The following is a 13,372-nucleotide window of genomic DNA, read 5'->3' as shown; positions in this document are numbered from 1 at the left end:
TGGGCCCCCGCACGGCCCCACTGCACTCAAATGTTCATGTCCCGGAGGCTCATGACGCTGGCAGCCCGGCCTGTGGCGATGACTTGCTTGGCCGGGTCCTCGGAGCGCAGTAGGGTCTCCCAAGCCTCACAAGTAGTAAGGTGCTCCAGGCCCCGCGGGGGAGGATCCGCCGGGCAGAGGAAAAGAATGTGATCGAGAGTGGCTTTGGGGTGGTGGCAGAGGGTACAGGAGGGGTCGGTGTGGACGTGGTGATAGCGAGAGCGTATATAAGGGGTGGGTAAGGTGCGTGTTTGGAGCCGTCTCCAAAGTGTCTTGTGATAATTGTCGAGGGAGGGATGCCACAGCTAACGTTAGCCAAGCTGTTGCGAGAAAAAAAGGCAGGAAGCAACACGGTACAAGATACGGCTAAAGAGTTACGGTGTTCGGTCATCTGAACAGTGAAGAACGAACATCGTACATTTTATGATCGCGTATTGTTGCGTGTATTTTTCTTAACTTTTTGTATCACAACAGCTTGGCTAGCGTTAGCTGGGACAACCGATATAGCAAGATGTGGATTAATAACAACGCTAACTGACCTACTAGAGAATATAGCACATTATTGGTGGCAATTAATTGCGTTCCTCACCCCCCCCCCCCCCCCCCCGTCTACACGGGCGCACTTTTCTTCCTGCAGATGTGGTAAGTGGTAAAGGGAACAGGTATGCATTTTCACGCAAATTTAGAGGTGTATTTCTCGATACTGGCGCTAGGCAAATAACTTCTAGCAAATGGGTAAGCTCAATTGTGGTCTAGCTAACTTCAAATTTGATGTTACAACGTGTCCTCTAAACGTGGCAATTAAAATTATTATTTGGTGAACTTTAGCCAATTATTTATAAATTTGTAATTGACACATGCTCCATAGCAACCGCTGTCGCGAATGACGTGATTCAAGAGAAATTGTCTTTGAACCTCAATTACTCTGCGTTTTATATTTTCTTAAAGAGTCTTCACTAAAACACTCGGCATAACAGTCGGCATGGCCATGAACAATAAATATCTGATCGTCTCATTTTCAGCTATATCGTAAATGCGAAGTTGGATGTACATCAATGTACAGGGAAGTTTGTATTCCGCACTCACTCACCGTTGTGTGACATGTACTACGATGAGCAAAACGTGAACAAGGTGAATGCAGGAGCCAACATTTCGACAAGTGCACTTGTCTTCTCCAAGGCGACATATGCTTTCCTCGCCACAGTGTATATAGGTGGGGGGGTGCCCTGGCTTTGACCTTGTACACATGGTTCCTTTACTCTCAGTTTGACACGCTAACACATTTTCCCTCGTTTCTGCGTCCTCCAGCCTCACACCCTCTCCCCTTTAGAAGAACCCCACCTATATATACTGTGGCTAGGAAAGCATATGTCGCCTTGAAGAAGACAAGTCCACTTGTCGAAACGTTGGCTCCTGCATTCACCTTGTTCACGTTTTGCTCATCGTCTTGAATTTCCATCTCCCGCATTCCCGGTCTTTTCTCTTGATGTACTACGATCGCACACGTGCCTGTGTTTCACATACAAATGAAGAAGACAGAAAACGAAGAAGGTCAGAATGGTATGGTGGCACCATTATGTCACTTGGTGTAGTGTCACCTTTTGTGAACGTCTTTGACTCGCTCAGGCCCTCCGCGTGCGTGCGCGAGCTCACCGCGGCTTTCCTCCCCTCCCGCCCTCCCTCTCTCTATCTTATCTTTCTATTCCCCCCTTTCCCGTCCCCAGAGTAGGGTAGCCAACCAGGCTCATTTCTGGTGAACATCCCTGCGTTCTCCCTTTATTTCCCCCTCCTTTGCCTTGACTTGGCCGGCCCTACCAAAACGACAGCAATCACCAACAGAATCACAGTAAACTAAGCTTTTGATGGACAACCCCTGGCGTCTACTCTCGGTGGTTTGCCCGAGCAGGACAGGCAAGTGGCTGTAATGCTACAATCGCTAGTTATTAGGATCTCCATGATAATGAACAAGCTGCAAATACCAGCAGCTCGAAGTGCTCAGCAAAAACTGGATGTACCATATCCTGTGCTTGCTAGCACCATGGCTCGCCCAATAGCCTCCTTCCGCACTGAAGTTAAATGTGCGTCGACCTTCCAATGGAATGACAGAGGTCTCAGCACCAGTATATCAGACTTTCGACAATTCGTTTTTACAAATTGCTGCCCCATACTGGTCATTTTCGAACCAAATGCATCGACTTCACTCAGACTGTCTGGTTACGAATCTGTCGTCTTGCCCACATGTGGTGTGCGCAGCAAGGTAATCATCTACATCCGCACAGATTTCACATATGTCGCCCACGCGGTAGAGCCTCACGATGACAATCAATCTATCTGCCTACGTGTCAAAAAGAAGATTGTGTCCTTCAGACTTATTGGAGCCTACGTATTTCCAGTGGGCCACTTGAACATCGAACTGCTTAAAGAAATATACTGCTAATGACGAACGGCCCTTGCTTTATCACAGGTGACATCAACGCACATCAACAACTATGGGGAAGCACTACGATTGACTCCAGAGGCAGGACCCCTTTGCTGCCGATCATGCTATGCGTTCTGTGAACGATGGCAGCCCTACATATCTGCGGGGCACGACCTATACTAGCTGCTTGGACTTGACTTTGGTGTCACGGTGCTTTGCCACGAGCGCCCATTGGTTTAGGACATAGATACGCAGACGCATGGAAGCGACCATATTCCGACATATATTAAGATGAGTGGAGTTGAGCAATTCTCCTCCATTATCTTACGTACAGTTGATTGGTGAAGGTTTAAGGAGCACATGGATGACGCATGAATTGAATTGAATTCTGGGGTTTTACGTGCCAAAACCACGATTTGATTATGAGGCACGCCGTAGTGGGGACTCCGGATTAATTTTGAGCACCACGGGATCTTTGACGTGCCCCAATGCACGGGGCACTGGCGTTTTTGCATTTTGCTGTCATCGAAATGCGGTCGCCGTGGCCGGGATTCGATCCTGCGACCTCGTGCTTAGCATCGCAACACCATAGCCGCTGATCCACCGCCGCGGGTTGATGACACATGTCGGGAAAGCCTTTTGCACAATATGAAAGCTCAATCGTGGAGGAAGAAGACCCCCTAACCTTTCCCCAGTGTAGGGTAGGCAACCGAGAGAGAGAGAGAGAGAGAGAGAGAGAGAGAACAAGGGTAGGAAAGGCAGGGAGGTCAACCAGAACAGCATCCGGTTTGCTACCCTACACTGGGGGTGGGGAAAGGGGGAATAGAAAGAGGAACAAAGGGAGATAGTAAGGACTGAGTACGTGTGGGAGGGACACCATACACAAAGACACTATAAACGGTCTATTAAGCCCGTGCACTTCAAGTACTGCACTAGTGCACGAATCGCTTTTCGAGCCAGTGACGGGTGTGGCCGCACGCACGCATGCACGCACGCACGCACGCACGCACGCACGCACGCACGCACGCACGCACGCACGCGCACACACACACACACACGCACACGCACACGCACACGCACACGCACACGCACACACACACACGCGCAGACGGACACACACACACACACACGCGCACGCACGCACGCGCAGACGGACAAACACACACACACACGCGCACGCACGCACACGCAGACGGACAAACACACACACACACGCGCACGCACGCACACGCAGACGGACAAACACACACACACACGCAGACGGACAAACACACACGCAGACGGACAAACACACACACACACACGCAGAAGGACAAACACACACGCAGACGGACAAACACACACACACACACACAGACGGACAAACACACACACACACACGCAGACGGACAAACACACACACACGCACGCACGCACGCACATTCATGTTAACTTCATTTGGCAGTGAAGCTAACTTTCTCTAGAATTAAGCAAATTATGGGTGTTCTACAAAAAATGTATTTTTCTCAATGTATTTCGGAAATTTATTTAATGTGGTGATTCAATCAAGCACTTAGAAAGAATTGACATTTTAGAGACGTTTCTTCAAAAATAACTCGGGAGGTTAGGAGTGAAAGATATGTGAGCTCAAAGCAAATAAGTCTAGCGGCAACACAGAATATTGGCTGCCTTGCTTCAAGACAATCTCAGGCACTACAACAATATGTTTTATGGTTTCACACCTACTTATCTACAAAAGCAGACAAACTGCATGTGCATTAGGTATAACACATCACTCACAATGCACCACTAAACGAATGAAAATTGACTGGTAACCAAAATGAACCAAGGTGACCCTTCACTAATTCACGAGCTTCACGCTCAGATGGCTCGTGAAACAGTATGCTGTCCCAAAAATCTTAGTCGAACAAGGCTGGTAACCGCCATGGCCAGTCCCTAGGGGAAATGCATGCAGCAGTACCTGCTTTCCTGTTTTTTTCATGCCACATCAACCCATTAATCGCGTGTAAATCATTAATTGAAAAATTGAAGCTTAGAATTACCCCGCACAAGGCACTATTGGCAGTAAAATCACCTCCAGGGCTTGTCGAATGGTGTCTTAGTGCTACAATTGATCTGCCGAGGGGGGTCCGAGCCCTTCCTTACCTTTGGAGAGGGCGGGCGCTGCCTGGGCAGTTCGTCTGCTTGCACGCAAAATGACACAAGCTTTCCGGAGCTCGAGTGCCTCAAATTGCCGAATAAATAAGCTGGACCCCTTGCTACGGCTACAACTGCCTTCTAGCCTTTCCCGCGGCGAAGCAACCTTGCTGTGCCGCTTGTGACTGGGAGTGGCATGTACGAACGTTTATTGCTATAGTATGGAAATGTCCGATAGCCCGACGTGCGACTCCTGTGCGTGCCAGGAAAGCATCGAGCACCTATTGCGTATCTGTCCTCGCTACGGCGCCCTACGCCTCTCTATACGGACAACTTTAAACCGACTGGACTCGAGCCAATTCTCTGACTCAAAGATACTCGACCGTGACCCCATCCGTCACTGGCACAACAAGCGATTCGTGCACTAGTAGAGTACTTGAAGTACACCGGTTTGAGTGATTACTTATAGTGTCCCTGTGCATCATCCCCCGTGCACTCAGTGCGTACTCTCCCTCTTTTCCTCTTTATATTCACCGGCTCCCTTACCGGCAACCGTTCCCTGACAGCAAACCGGACGCTCGTCTGATTAACGTCCCTGCACTTCGTATTCTTACTTTCTCTCTCACTCTCTTCTGCTGAGATTAACAAGAAAAGAAAGAAATATGTTAGGTTGCTAGGACCGTTCTTAAACACAAATTATCAGCCGTAGCATTGCAATTTCAAATTCCTTGAAGAAAAATGATGAAAGAGAGTTCGCATATACAAGGAATATTTATTTACACATAGCGTTAATCACAGGAACAAAGGAACACAAGCTTTCGGAGAACTGTCAATAAAAGTTTCGTCGCGCCAAGAGATGTTATGCGCAGTTAATATTTAGGAACTAATACACATTGCCATAATAAAATGGCCGAGACTGGCACCATTAAAGAAAACGAGACGCTGAAACTAAGCATCAATACAAGCAGCAACAAGACTAGAGACAACACGGGGACGAAGAAGAGCCTCAGCAGCGATCAGCAACGGGAGCCACGGAAGATGACGTACAATCACGATGCACAGCAGGTACGGAGAGAAGTCAGCTTGAAAGAGCAGACTCGGCAGAGCTCTGCATCAGTAGAGAAAAGCAGAGGAAAAAGAGGGCGGCTCCGTTAGAACTGGATCATGAAACATCGTGCTGTCTTACCCACGCTTCAAAGCAGCAAAATGCTCTATTAATTGTTCGTTCTAATATTACTTCACTCAGCTGGTCAAAAAAATTCTTTACTTTGCGTCACAACTAGCTTACTAGAAAATACACTTTCAGCGTGTGTATATATGTAGACCATCGACAGCCAAGACCGTTCGCCGAAATGTTTCTTGCTTTTAGCAAGGGTCTAAGTCAGAGGCAATAAATGTGCTTTTATACCTCTTGTGATTTGCTCATCCAACTCGAGCCTGTTAGTTGTAGTAGAACGTTCTAAAAAAAAAAGAAGCAGAAAAAGGCTCCGTGGTAGACGGCACAGTTTGATTACTGGTCAAGGAATTAGCTTTCTGGATGGCACAAACTATTTGGCACGCCTTATCACTGCAGTGAGCTTCCCGTCAGACAAAATGTTTATGCACACACGCCACCTATAAGTTATTTCTTTACCGTGTGCTTGTATGCCACGAGACGTGCATAATTTGTGTTCCCTCGAGATTATCCGAGCAAGACACGTTAGAGCAGCGATTTATAAAAGCCTCCCAGAACAACCTTCCAGCAACCCCCGCCCCGAACCCCCAACCTTACCCTAAAAGGAAAGCTATCGTACCACTACAATAGTGTTCATTGGCGTAGTGTCTTTTGTTAGGTTACTTAACTTTCAGCGCCACACGCGTGCTGCACATTTCGGTTACGTACATGGATACGCACTAGCGCAAGCGTAGATGAAATGTGTGCAGGCGATTCAGGCGAGCGACTCAGCCGTAGAAGCCTCCGTAGCCTCCGTAGCCACCAGCGAACGGGAAGTATCCTCCTCCGAATCCAGCCGAAGGCACTACGGGTCCCTTGGCGGACACGTAGGGCGCGGCGGCGGGCAGGCTCGTCTTGGTGCCGGGCTCATTGGTGCGCACCACGGCGCGGAAGCCGAGTTTGTCGGCCACGTAGTCGACGCGACGGGCGCGGCCATCGATGTCGGCGAGGCTGTAGCTGCCCACTACGGGTCCATATGCCGCGCCGGTCTCGTAGCGGCTGTTCCTGGCGCCCAGGCCGTTCACCACGTTGTAGCCGAAGCTGTAGCGCCCGAAGTCCTGCGACCACATGCGCGCGCTCACACGTTAGCCTCTCTGCAGTAGCAGTCGCTCGCGTCTTCGCAACGCTAACAATGCTTTGCATGACCTTTACAGCGGAACATGAGGCGTCATGCAGTTTGCGAAGGTGTGGCCCATTTATTATTATTTATTGCGATGAAGACTTGCCTTAAAGCATAACGTTTGGTATATGTGTGCTGCAAGGACATTTTCACTCGTTTTAGACGGTGTTTTTACGATGCAGATGGCGAAATTATTCTCGCAATAAGTTCTCCACACGCAAACGGGCCGTAAACTTCATTCGATTGCATAAAATACCCCATTAGCTCTAAACTTTATGACAGGATTACTTTCCTCTAATAAAAAAATAATTGAGCAATATATGAGCGAAATTAGAAGAAATCAAAACGATAATTATTCAACTTAACACACTCTTGTATTGCAGCAGTATTCAAAACGGAGCACAAAAGTTGAAATCGTGGGAACCTCTGCCTACAGATTGATGACTTTAGTGATAAGCATTCATGCGCACACCTAGAATCGCATTATTGTCACTAAAGAAGGAATCCGTGTGCAGGAGTGCCTGGGATTGCTGTGAATTTTGTGTGTAACTCGTTTTCATAATCTATGCACGTACGGCGCTCAGGACAGCCAAGATACTCCTCATATTAAGAGGCCTACTGACACAGCTACACCTTGAGTTTGACATCGCACATGTCGATCTGTGAACGAACCTAGCGAAGAAGAGGCGAAAAAAAAGAAAGCTTACGGTAAACCACAATACTCGCATATCACTTGCTGTTGTTACTCTAATAGCGTGTTACTTGCGGAAGAGAATCTTTGCGGGCCACTAACGTGAAAGGATGAATTCTGAGAATAAAGCATAGATATATCTTTTTAGAATAAGAAGTTTGGTGCACTGAGAGAGGTCGACAGTGTAAAACAGGTATGAAATTAGACATCCTCATCACAGAGCTTTCGAGAAAGCTCATGCCATTAAATTTCAGTGACTACCGCGCCACTTAGGAATTACCGGCAACGACAGGTCAGGTGAAGCTACGCGCTTGGATCACCAGCGAGATTAGTGCGTACCAATGCTGCTGTCGAGAACCGATGCAGCGCTGAAGCTTTATTCACTTGCTCATATAACGTTACACTTCTGCACTGGAATTCGCAAGATTTTTCTGACACGCGATTGTATTTACTCGACCTTGATTCGTCTTGGCCTGGCACATGAAAGGGCTCTGAAGTTGTGAAACAACTTTAGAGTTAACTTGTGGTTGGGTGTCGCATTCCTGATTCATTCGTAATCGAAATAGCCAACAGCGCCGCATGCCACTCTTGGGGATGGCATGACACCCCGCAGCGCATTATGTGCCACTGACAAATTTACGACTTCGAACGACATGTTCTGCGCATCACCCTTAGCCGCTTAGACAACAGACCGTTCTCGGAAACAAAGTTATTGGGACCTTGGCTGCAGACCCTCTAGTATGCACAGGGCCACCAATGCGCTAAGGCGCTTCTTGGGGCAACAAGACTAGACGAACCCTTGTGACTGTATACGTGAGTGAACACTCATCTGCAGGTGTGCGCAAAGTAACTCTCCTTCTCCTTTCTTATCTTTTGTTTCCCCTTTCCCCACGTGTAGAAAAGACAACCGTCCATGACCTTGGCTAACCACCCTGCCTTTCCTTCTTATGTGAATATATACCTCTTTTTACACCATGTCCCATTTCGCATTAGGGAAACTTGACTATAGCAGTAAAGGTAAGAGCAGGCACAATAGTTCTGTGCGTATTGCACAGTTGCGAGCTGCCACTATGCATAGGCTATGAGCACCATATTTTTTTCCCAAGTAACCTCTTTAAATTGTACAGAAAATGCGAGAGAACATAGGAAATGCAGTATACAATCCCGGTCTGAAGCTTTCCCACCTTCGTCCCCAGATATTTCATGCACAAGTCTTACCTTTCATATACCACTACATGTACCTCGGGTTGGGTTCATGACACTTATTTAACCATTAGATATTGTCGCTAGAGATTGTTTATAAAGACGCCGTGGACGTGAGCTTACATCTTGCTTCCGATGTGTTGTACTAAAACCTCCGTGTGGGGCTATGGCTCCGGCTGCAGCCATTGCTGCTAGGCTCAGGATGGTTGCCACCTGCAGGAAGTTTTGGTGCAAAATATCAACCCATTTAGCCGATTCTCACATTACGCGCTTTATGACGATTATAGCTCAGCCAACAGTAATCGGCCAGACAGTAAATAAACTTGGGATGTAGCTATGTAACTGTTTGTCGGCTAACAAAAGAACGTAAATTTGTTAAACCATCAACGTCTCCAATTATCAGTGGTCCATCTGTAAACGACGTAGCGCTTCGGAGAGGACAAAATGCCAGTAATACGTCTATATGTGTGGTTCGTTCTTCGAAAATTATTTTTGTTTCTTAAGTCAACTAGCGCTGACTGGTGGATAGCAATTTCGGCATTGCCAGGTATCGGCACATTGCTCATCCATTGAAGGTGCAAGCATCACTGAGAGACCATCAACGCGCCATCACGAATACGGGAGATAAACATTGTTTGCACATCTGTCACACATGACTGACTGACTTTGCTTGTGCGCAGTACGCGCCACTGTGATACAGCAGCCAGTACTCTCCTTTGAGGCAGGATATGAGCGACAAAAAGATGCAAGTCTGACGTCATGCGTTTCAGGGCCCTCGTTTCGGCTTGCACGCACACACACAAGCAGGCAACACTCGTTCTATTCTTTATAATGCGGTCCTGGCATGGAGCGATTTTATTAATTAAAGTAGGTTCTGGGGTTTTACATACCAAATCTATGATATGATTCTCAGGCGCACCGTAGTGGGAGACTCAAATAATTTTGTCTAACTGGGTTTTTTTAACGTATAACCGAATGCATGGTAGACAGGCGCGTTTGCATTTCGCCCCCACCGAAATTTGGCCGCCGCGGCTAGGATTTGATCCCACGCCCTTGGGCTTGGCAACGCAACGCCAGAGCCACTACGCCATCGTTCTGGATTTCATTCATGTTCCATTCCAAATCGATTATTTCTACCCTATTAGCGCTTAGCTCGAACGAAGCCTCGCTTTCGTACTATAATGAAATGTAACTAATATTCATTCTGTGAAATAGCCGTGGCCGCCTTGCTCGCACGTTAACCGCGTGCGCTAATATTTAACATTTCTGGCCAGTATATTCACTGCTTAGAGTGCTGTTTTTGGACAACCCGAATTCTTTAATACTAGAACACTGAATTCGGGAAAACGTTTGATGATACACAGCAGAAAACGAACACTGTCGTCGTCTCTGTGGTCTAGTGGCTGCAAAGGGCCGCTGCTGAGCGCCACGTCGCGGCTTCCTCGCCGCCATCCGATAGAGCTGGTATGAAGCTTTCGACGCACATTAAAGAAAAGAACCTTCGTGATCGTAATTAAGCTGGAACCCTGGGTAGCCTTTGTGTTTCTTTGGGACGTTTTAAATCAATCAAGGAATGAATGACTGAATGAATTACAACAAGCACTGAAGTGTTTTTGACCCCACAGTCTATATTTTGTCCTTAGCAACGCCAGGTTTGTTAAATGTATGCCAACAGAACAAGGGCTACATAAGCTGGCTTTATGATATCTGATATTGCGAAAGCATGTGATAACAGTATGTCTAGTCATTGTTCTTCGAGCTGACCAGCCGTCGCGGTAATAAATTTTCTCTACACAATGTCTTATCAATGCTTCTGCATCCATAGGTCCGAGACTGACGGCCCCGTCTCTGAAAGCGTCGCACTGAGAACAGGCATGCAGATTATTCTTATGCAGTTGAGAATAGTTGGCATTGTCGACTACGAAAAAAAAAATCGTACATGCGGAAAGTTTAGCTACATAACTGGACGGTCGTCCAAAATAGATTGATTTTTCAAGAATCAACTGCCAGATTCTACATCTTAGGTCCATAGTTTAATTCAGCAGGGCAAGTTCAGCAGCGCTCGTAGGATTTCCTGGTATGCCTTACGTTCTGAACGAATGAGGGAAACGGAGAGGCTCGATGAAATATATCTTTGAAGCGATGATCGCATGAAGCTAACAGACTTTCTTTTGTTCATTGTCTGTTGGCTTCAAGTGGTTATTTGTTCAATGTAGTTCACAAAGAAGCTCGCGAACCTTCTTTCTGTTTGACTCGCGCAGACAAGTAACCAGGACACTATGACGACTAAATTCCACCATTTTTTTTCTTTAATTTTCTGTTTTAGCCATGATGTTGTTTGCGATTGTATCACTACTTTATGATATATTCACTCAACTGCTGCCGAGGTTATGCACGGAACACCACGGCTTGAAGATAAACCACAGCTTGAATATTTCGTCAGTCTAGTGCCTGGATATCATATATTAACCTCTGTATGACCGAGAATACAAGAGTCAGGGCACAGGAATTAACTGACGATTTCTCTTATGCGTTTGTGAGTACTAACACGATCGTGATTTGTGCGCATATCTTGTAGAATATGCGCAAACTTTTGCGTTTCATTTCCTATTACAATGGTAAAGCAAAAAAAAAAAACCCTCAAATTATGTTTCAGATTTTTACGTTCTGTTTGTGGTCAACAAACATTAGTTAGTGCTCGTCACGGATGGTTAAAAAAAGGTTTTAAACGCTCAACACGTTCATTCTTCATACTGAGCACGACGCATGTGAAAGAAACCACAAAGCACTGTGTGATACCACAATCATCAGATTCACTTATAACTCTAAGAAAGCGAGCGTCACCCGCTTAGGCTTCGCTTCAGTTCCATTGAGTCATTGAGGTCATAGAGGGGAACAACAGCAAAGCCTTCAGCAAAGGTGTCAAATTTTTTTTGAGTACTTGAAAAATTACCAAGACAATACTATGGGGAAGAACCAACACGATCTCGTTCGATTCAATTTTGAAGTAGCCCCAGAATTTAGCTCTATCTTTCAGTGCCATTGTAGTGCTTCAAGCTTTTTGAATGCTTCAACACACAGGCGAGAAGTCAGCACTGTGATGGTGGTATACCCTCGGATCTTCTGCTCTATATTGGCACCAACAGCCAAGCTATCTACACTGTCTTTACTTCGCGCATGCGTTTCTTGTTTGGATACAGCGGCTAAAGGCTTCCATCGTGATAACGAACAAATGAAATTCCTTAATCCTGTAAACGTTCAAAGCCCCATAAACCTGAATCTAGACAACGCGCTTGTCTCTCCTTCACAAAGCGCAAAAGCGCATTGTTTCTGCAACTCAAAGAAGGACAACGGGCTTACCTTTGCGATCATGTCTCTTCGTAGGTGCTGTTATTCCCAAGTGACACGCTGTTTGCTCGCGCTGGCCTTATATACTTGGGCAACACGGCCGGTAACTCTGCGGACATCCTTTTTTCTTTGTTTCCAATGACCTTAGACATAAGCAGGGGCGGGGGCGGGCGCTAGCTTTTTCGCCCCAGAATCGCCAGCTCCGCGCCACCTTTGCATGACGCGCGGCATCGTTGAGTCAAACTTGAGCGACCATAACCGGGAGACAGGTTATGTCGCTGGACAACGAAGTATGGAGCGGAATAGGTTCGCTTCGCATTTCCAGCGCGTTTTGCGGGCAATTTGCGACCGGGGTGCGGCCTTATTACCCACCAAAGTTTCGTTCGCGCTTTGGTGGACTTTGCGCCACGTGCTCACTGCGCGCCTCGGTCACATGCTGCCGTCGTGCCGTCTTTTTGCCCTCTTTTTGTTTTTCAGCATTCTTTCTCCGAAAATATTTAACGCAAAAGAAACACGGGGGCAAAATCGTTACAAAGCACCACTCCATTTGCGAAACCGTGAGCAGCAAATTCGACCTTCGTTCCACCTTTTACTTGCAAGGTTGAGGGCCAGCTTTAGTCCGGCCTTCCCTGAGGGTGCCAGTGAACCTTGCGATCGCTCTTGTCGCACGGGGCTAATGTATGTTCTACATAGACCGGACAGAAACCTCCAGGTAAAAGACTCGGCGGATTTTCTTCGGTATATCGATCCATGCGTATTCTTTTCCTGTAAGTACTTACAAGAAAACTGAGAGATGATGCCGGAAAGCGAGGACAAATTTTATTGTGCTTTTCTATGAAAGCTTGACTCTACAGCGTCTCCTCATCCCTGCGCGGCTGGAGGAAATTTGTTTGCAGTAGTATGAATTATGGAATTGATTTATATAGGTCAGTGCTAGAGTGTTCGTCGTACCACTGCTGTTTCATAATCCTTAGGAAACACGAACGAATGAAATAATGGGAGATTTCAGAGGGAGCAAGATACCATGGACGACAAGATTAGCCTCAGCAGAGTTCAGCAGAGCTCATTCTACGAAACTCAAGCTGAACGATGGACAATGTTTATTGTTCATCCCACTCCTGCGATAGCCTCATTGTGGATGCAGTATGTATAAATAAATAAATAAATAAATAAATAAATAAATAAATAAATAAATAAATAAAT

The 13,372-nt window shown here is 46.7% G+C and overlaps 1 protein-coding gene across 2 annotated transcripts; it reads right to left on the bottom strand.

Moving 5' to 3' along the window:
* Positions 1-5,352: 5,352 nt before the first annotated feature.
* Positions 5,353-12,210, bottom strand: LOC135900111 (adult-specific rigid cuticular protein 15.7-like). 2 transcript variants are annotated; one of them, XR_010563795.1, is made up of 4 exons: positions 12,182-12,210; positions 8,945-9,034; positions 6,477-6,865; positions 5,353-5,702 (listed from the first exon to the last, which is right to left on the bottom strand). XR_010563795.1 is itself a non-coding variant. In XM_065429557.1 (4 exons), the coding sequence occupies exons 1-3, from the start codon at positions 12,191-12,193 to the stop codon at positions 6,536-6,538; spliced, it is 432 nt and encodes a 143-aa protein (XP_065285629.1). In that variant the 5' UTR covers positions 12,194-12,210; the 3' UTR covers positions 5,353-5,702; positions 6,489-6,535. The 2 variants fall into 2 exon arrangements, 1 of the variants encoding a protein (XP_065285629.1); XM_065429557.1 differs by having other exon boundaries at positions 6,489-6,865.
* Positions 12,211-13,372: the final 1,162 nt, after the last annotated feature.

The sequence above is a fragment of the Dermacentor albipictus genome, chromosome 1, assembly GCF_038994185.2.
Source record: "Dermacentor albipictus isolate Rhodes 1998 colony chromosome 1, USDA_Dalb.pri_finalv2, whole genome shotgun sequence".
NCBI lineage: Eukaryota > Metazoa > Arthropoda > Arachnida > Ixodida > Ixodidae > Dermacentor > Dermacentor albipictus.
Note: the sequence above shows the minus strand (reverse complement) of the source record. Positions and strands in the feature narration are given on the sequence as shown.

Coding starts and splice junctions, on each gene's coding strand:
- LOC135900111 (XM_065429557.1), bottom strand. Junction 6,866..8,944: donor CAACACATCGGAAGCAAGAT/GTAAGCTCACGT, acceptor ATGTGGTCGCAG/GACTTCGGGCGCTACAGCTT.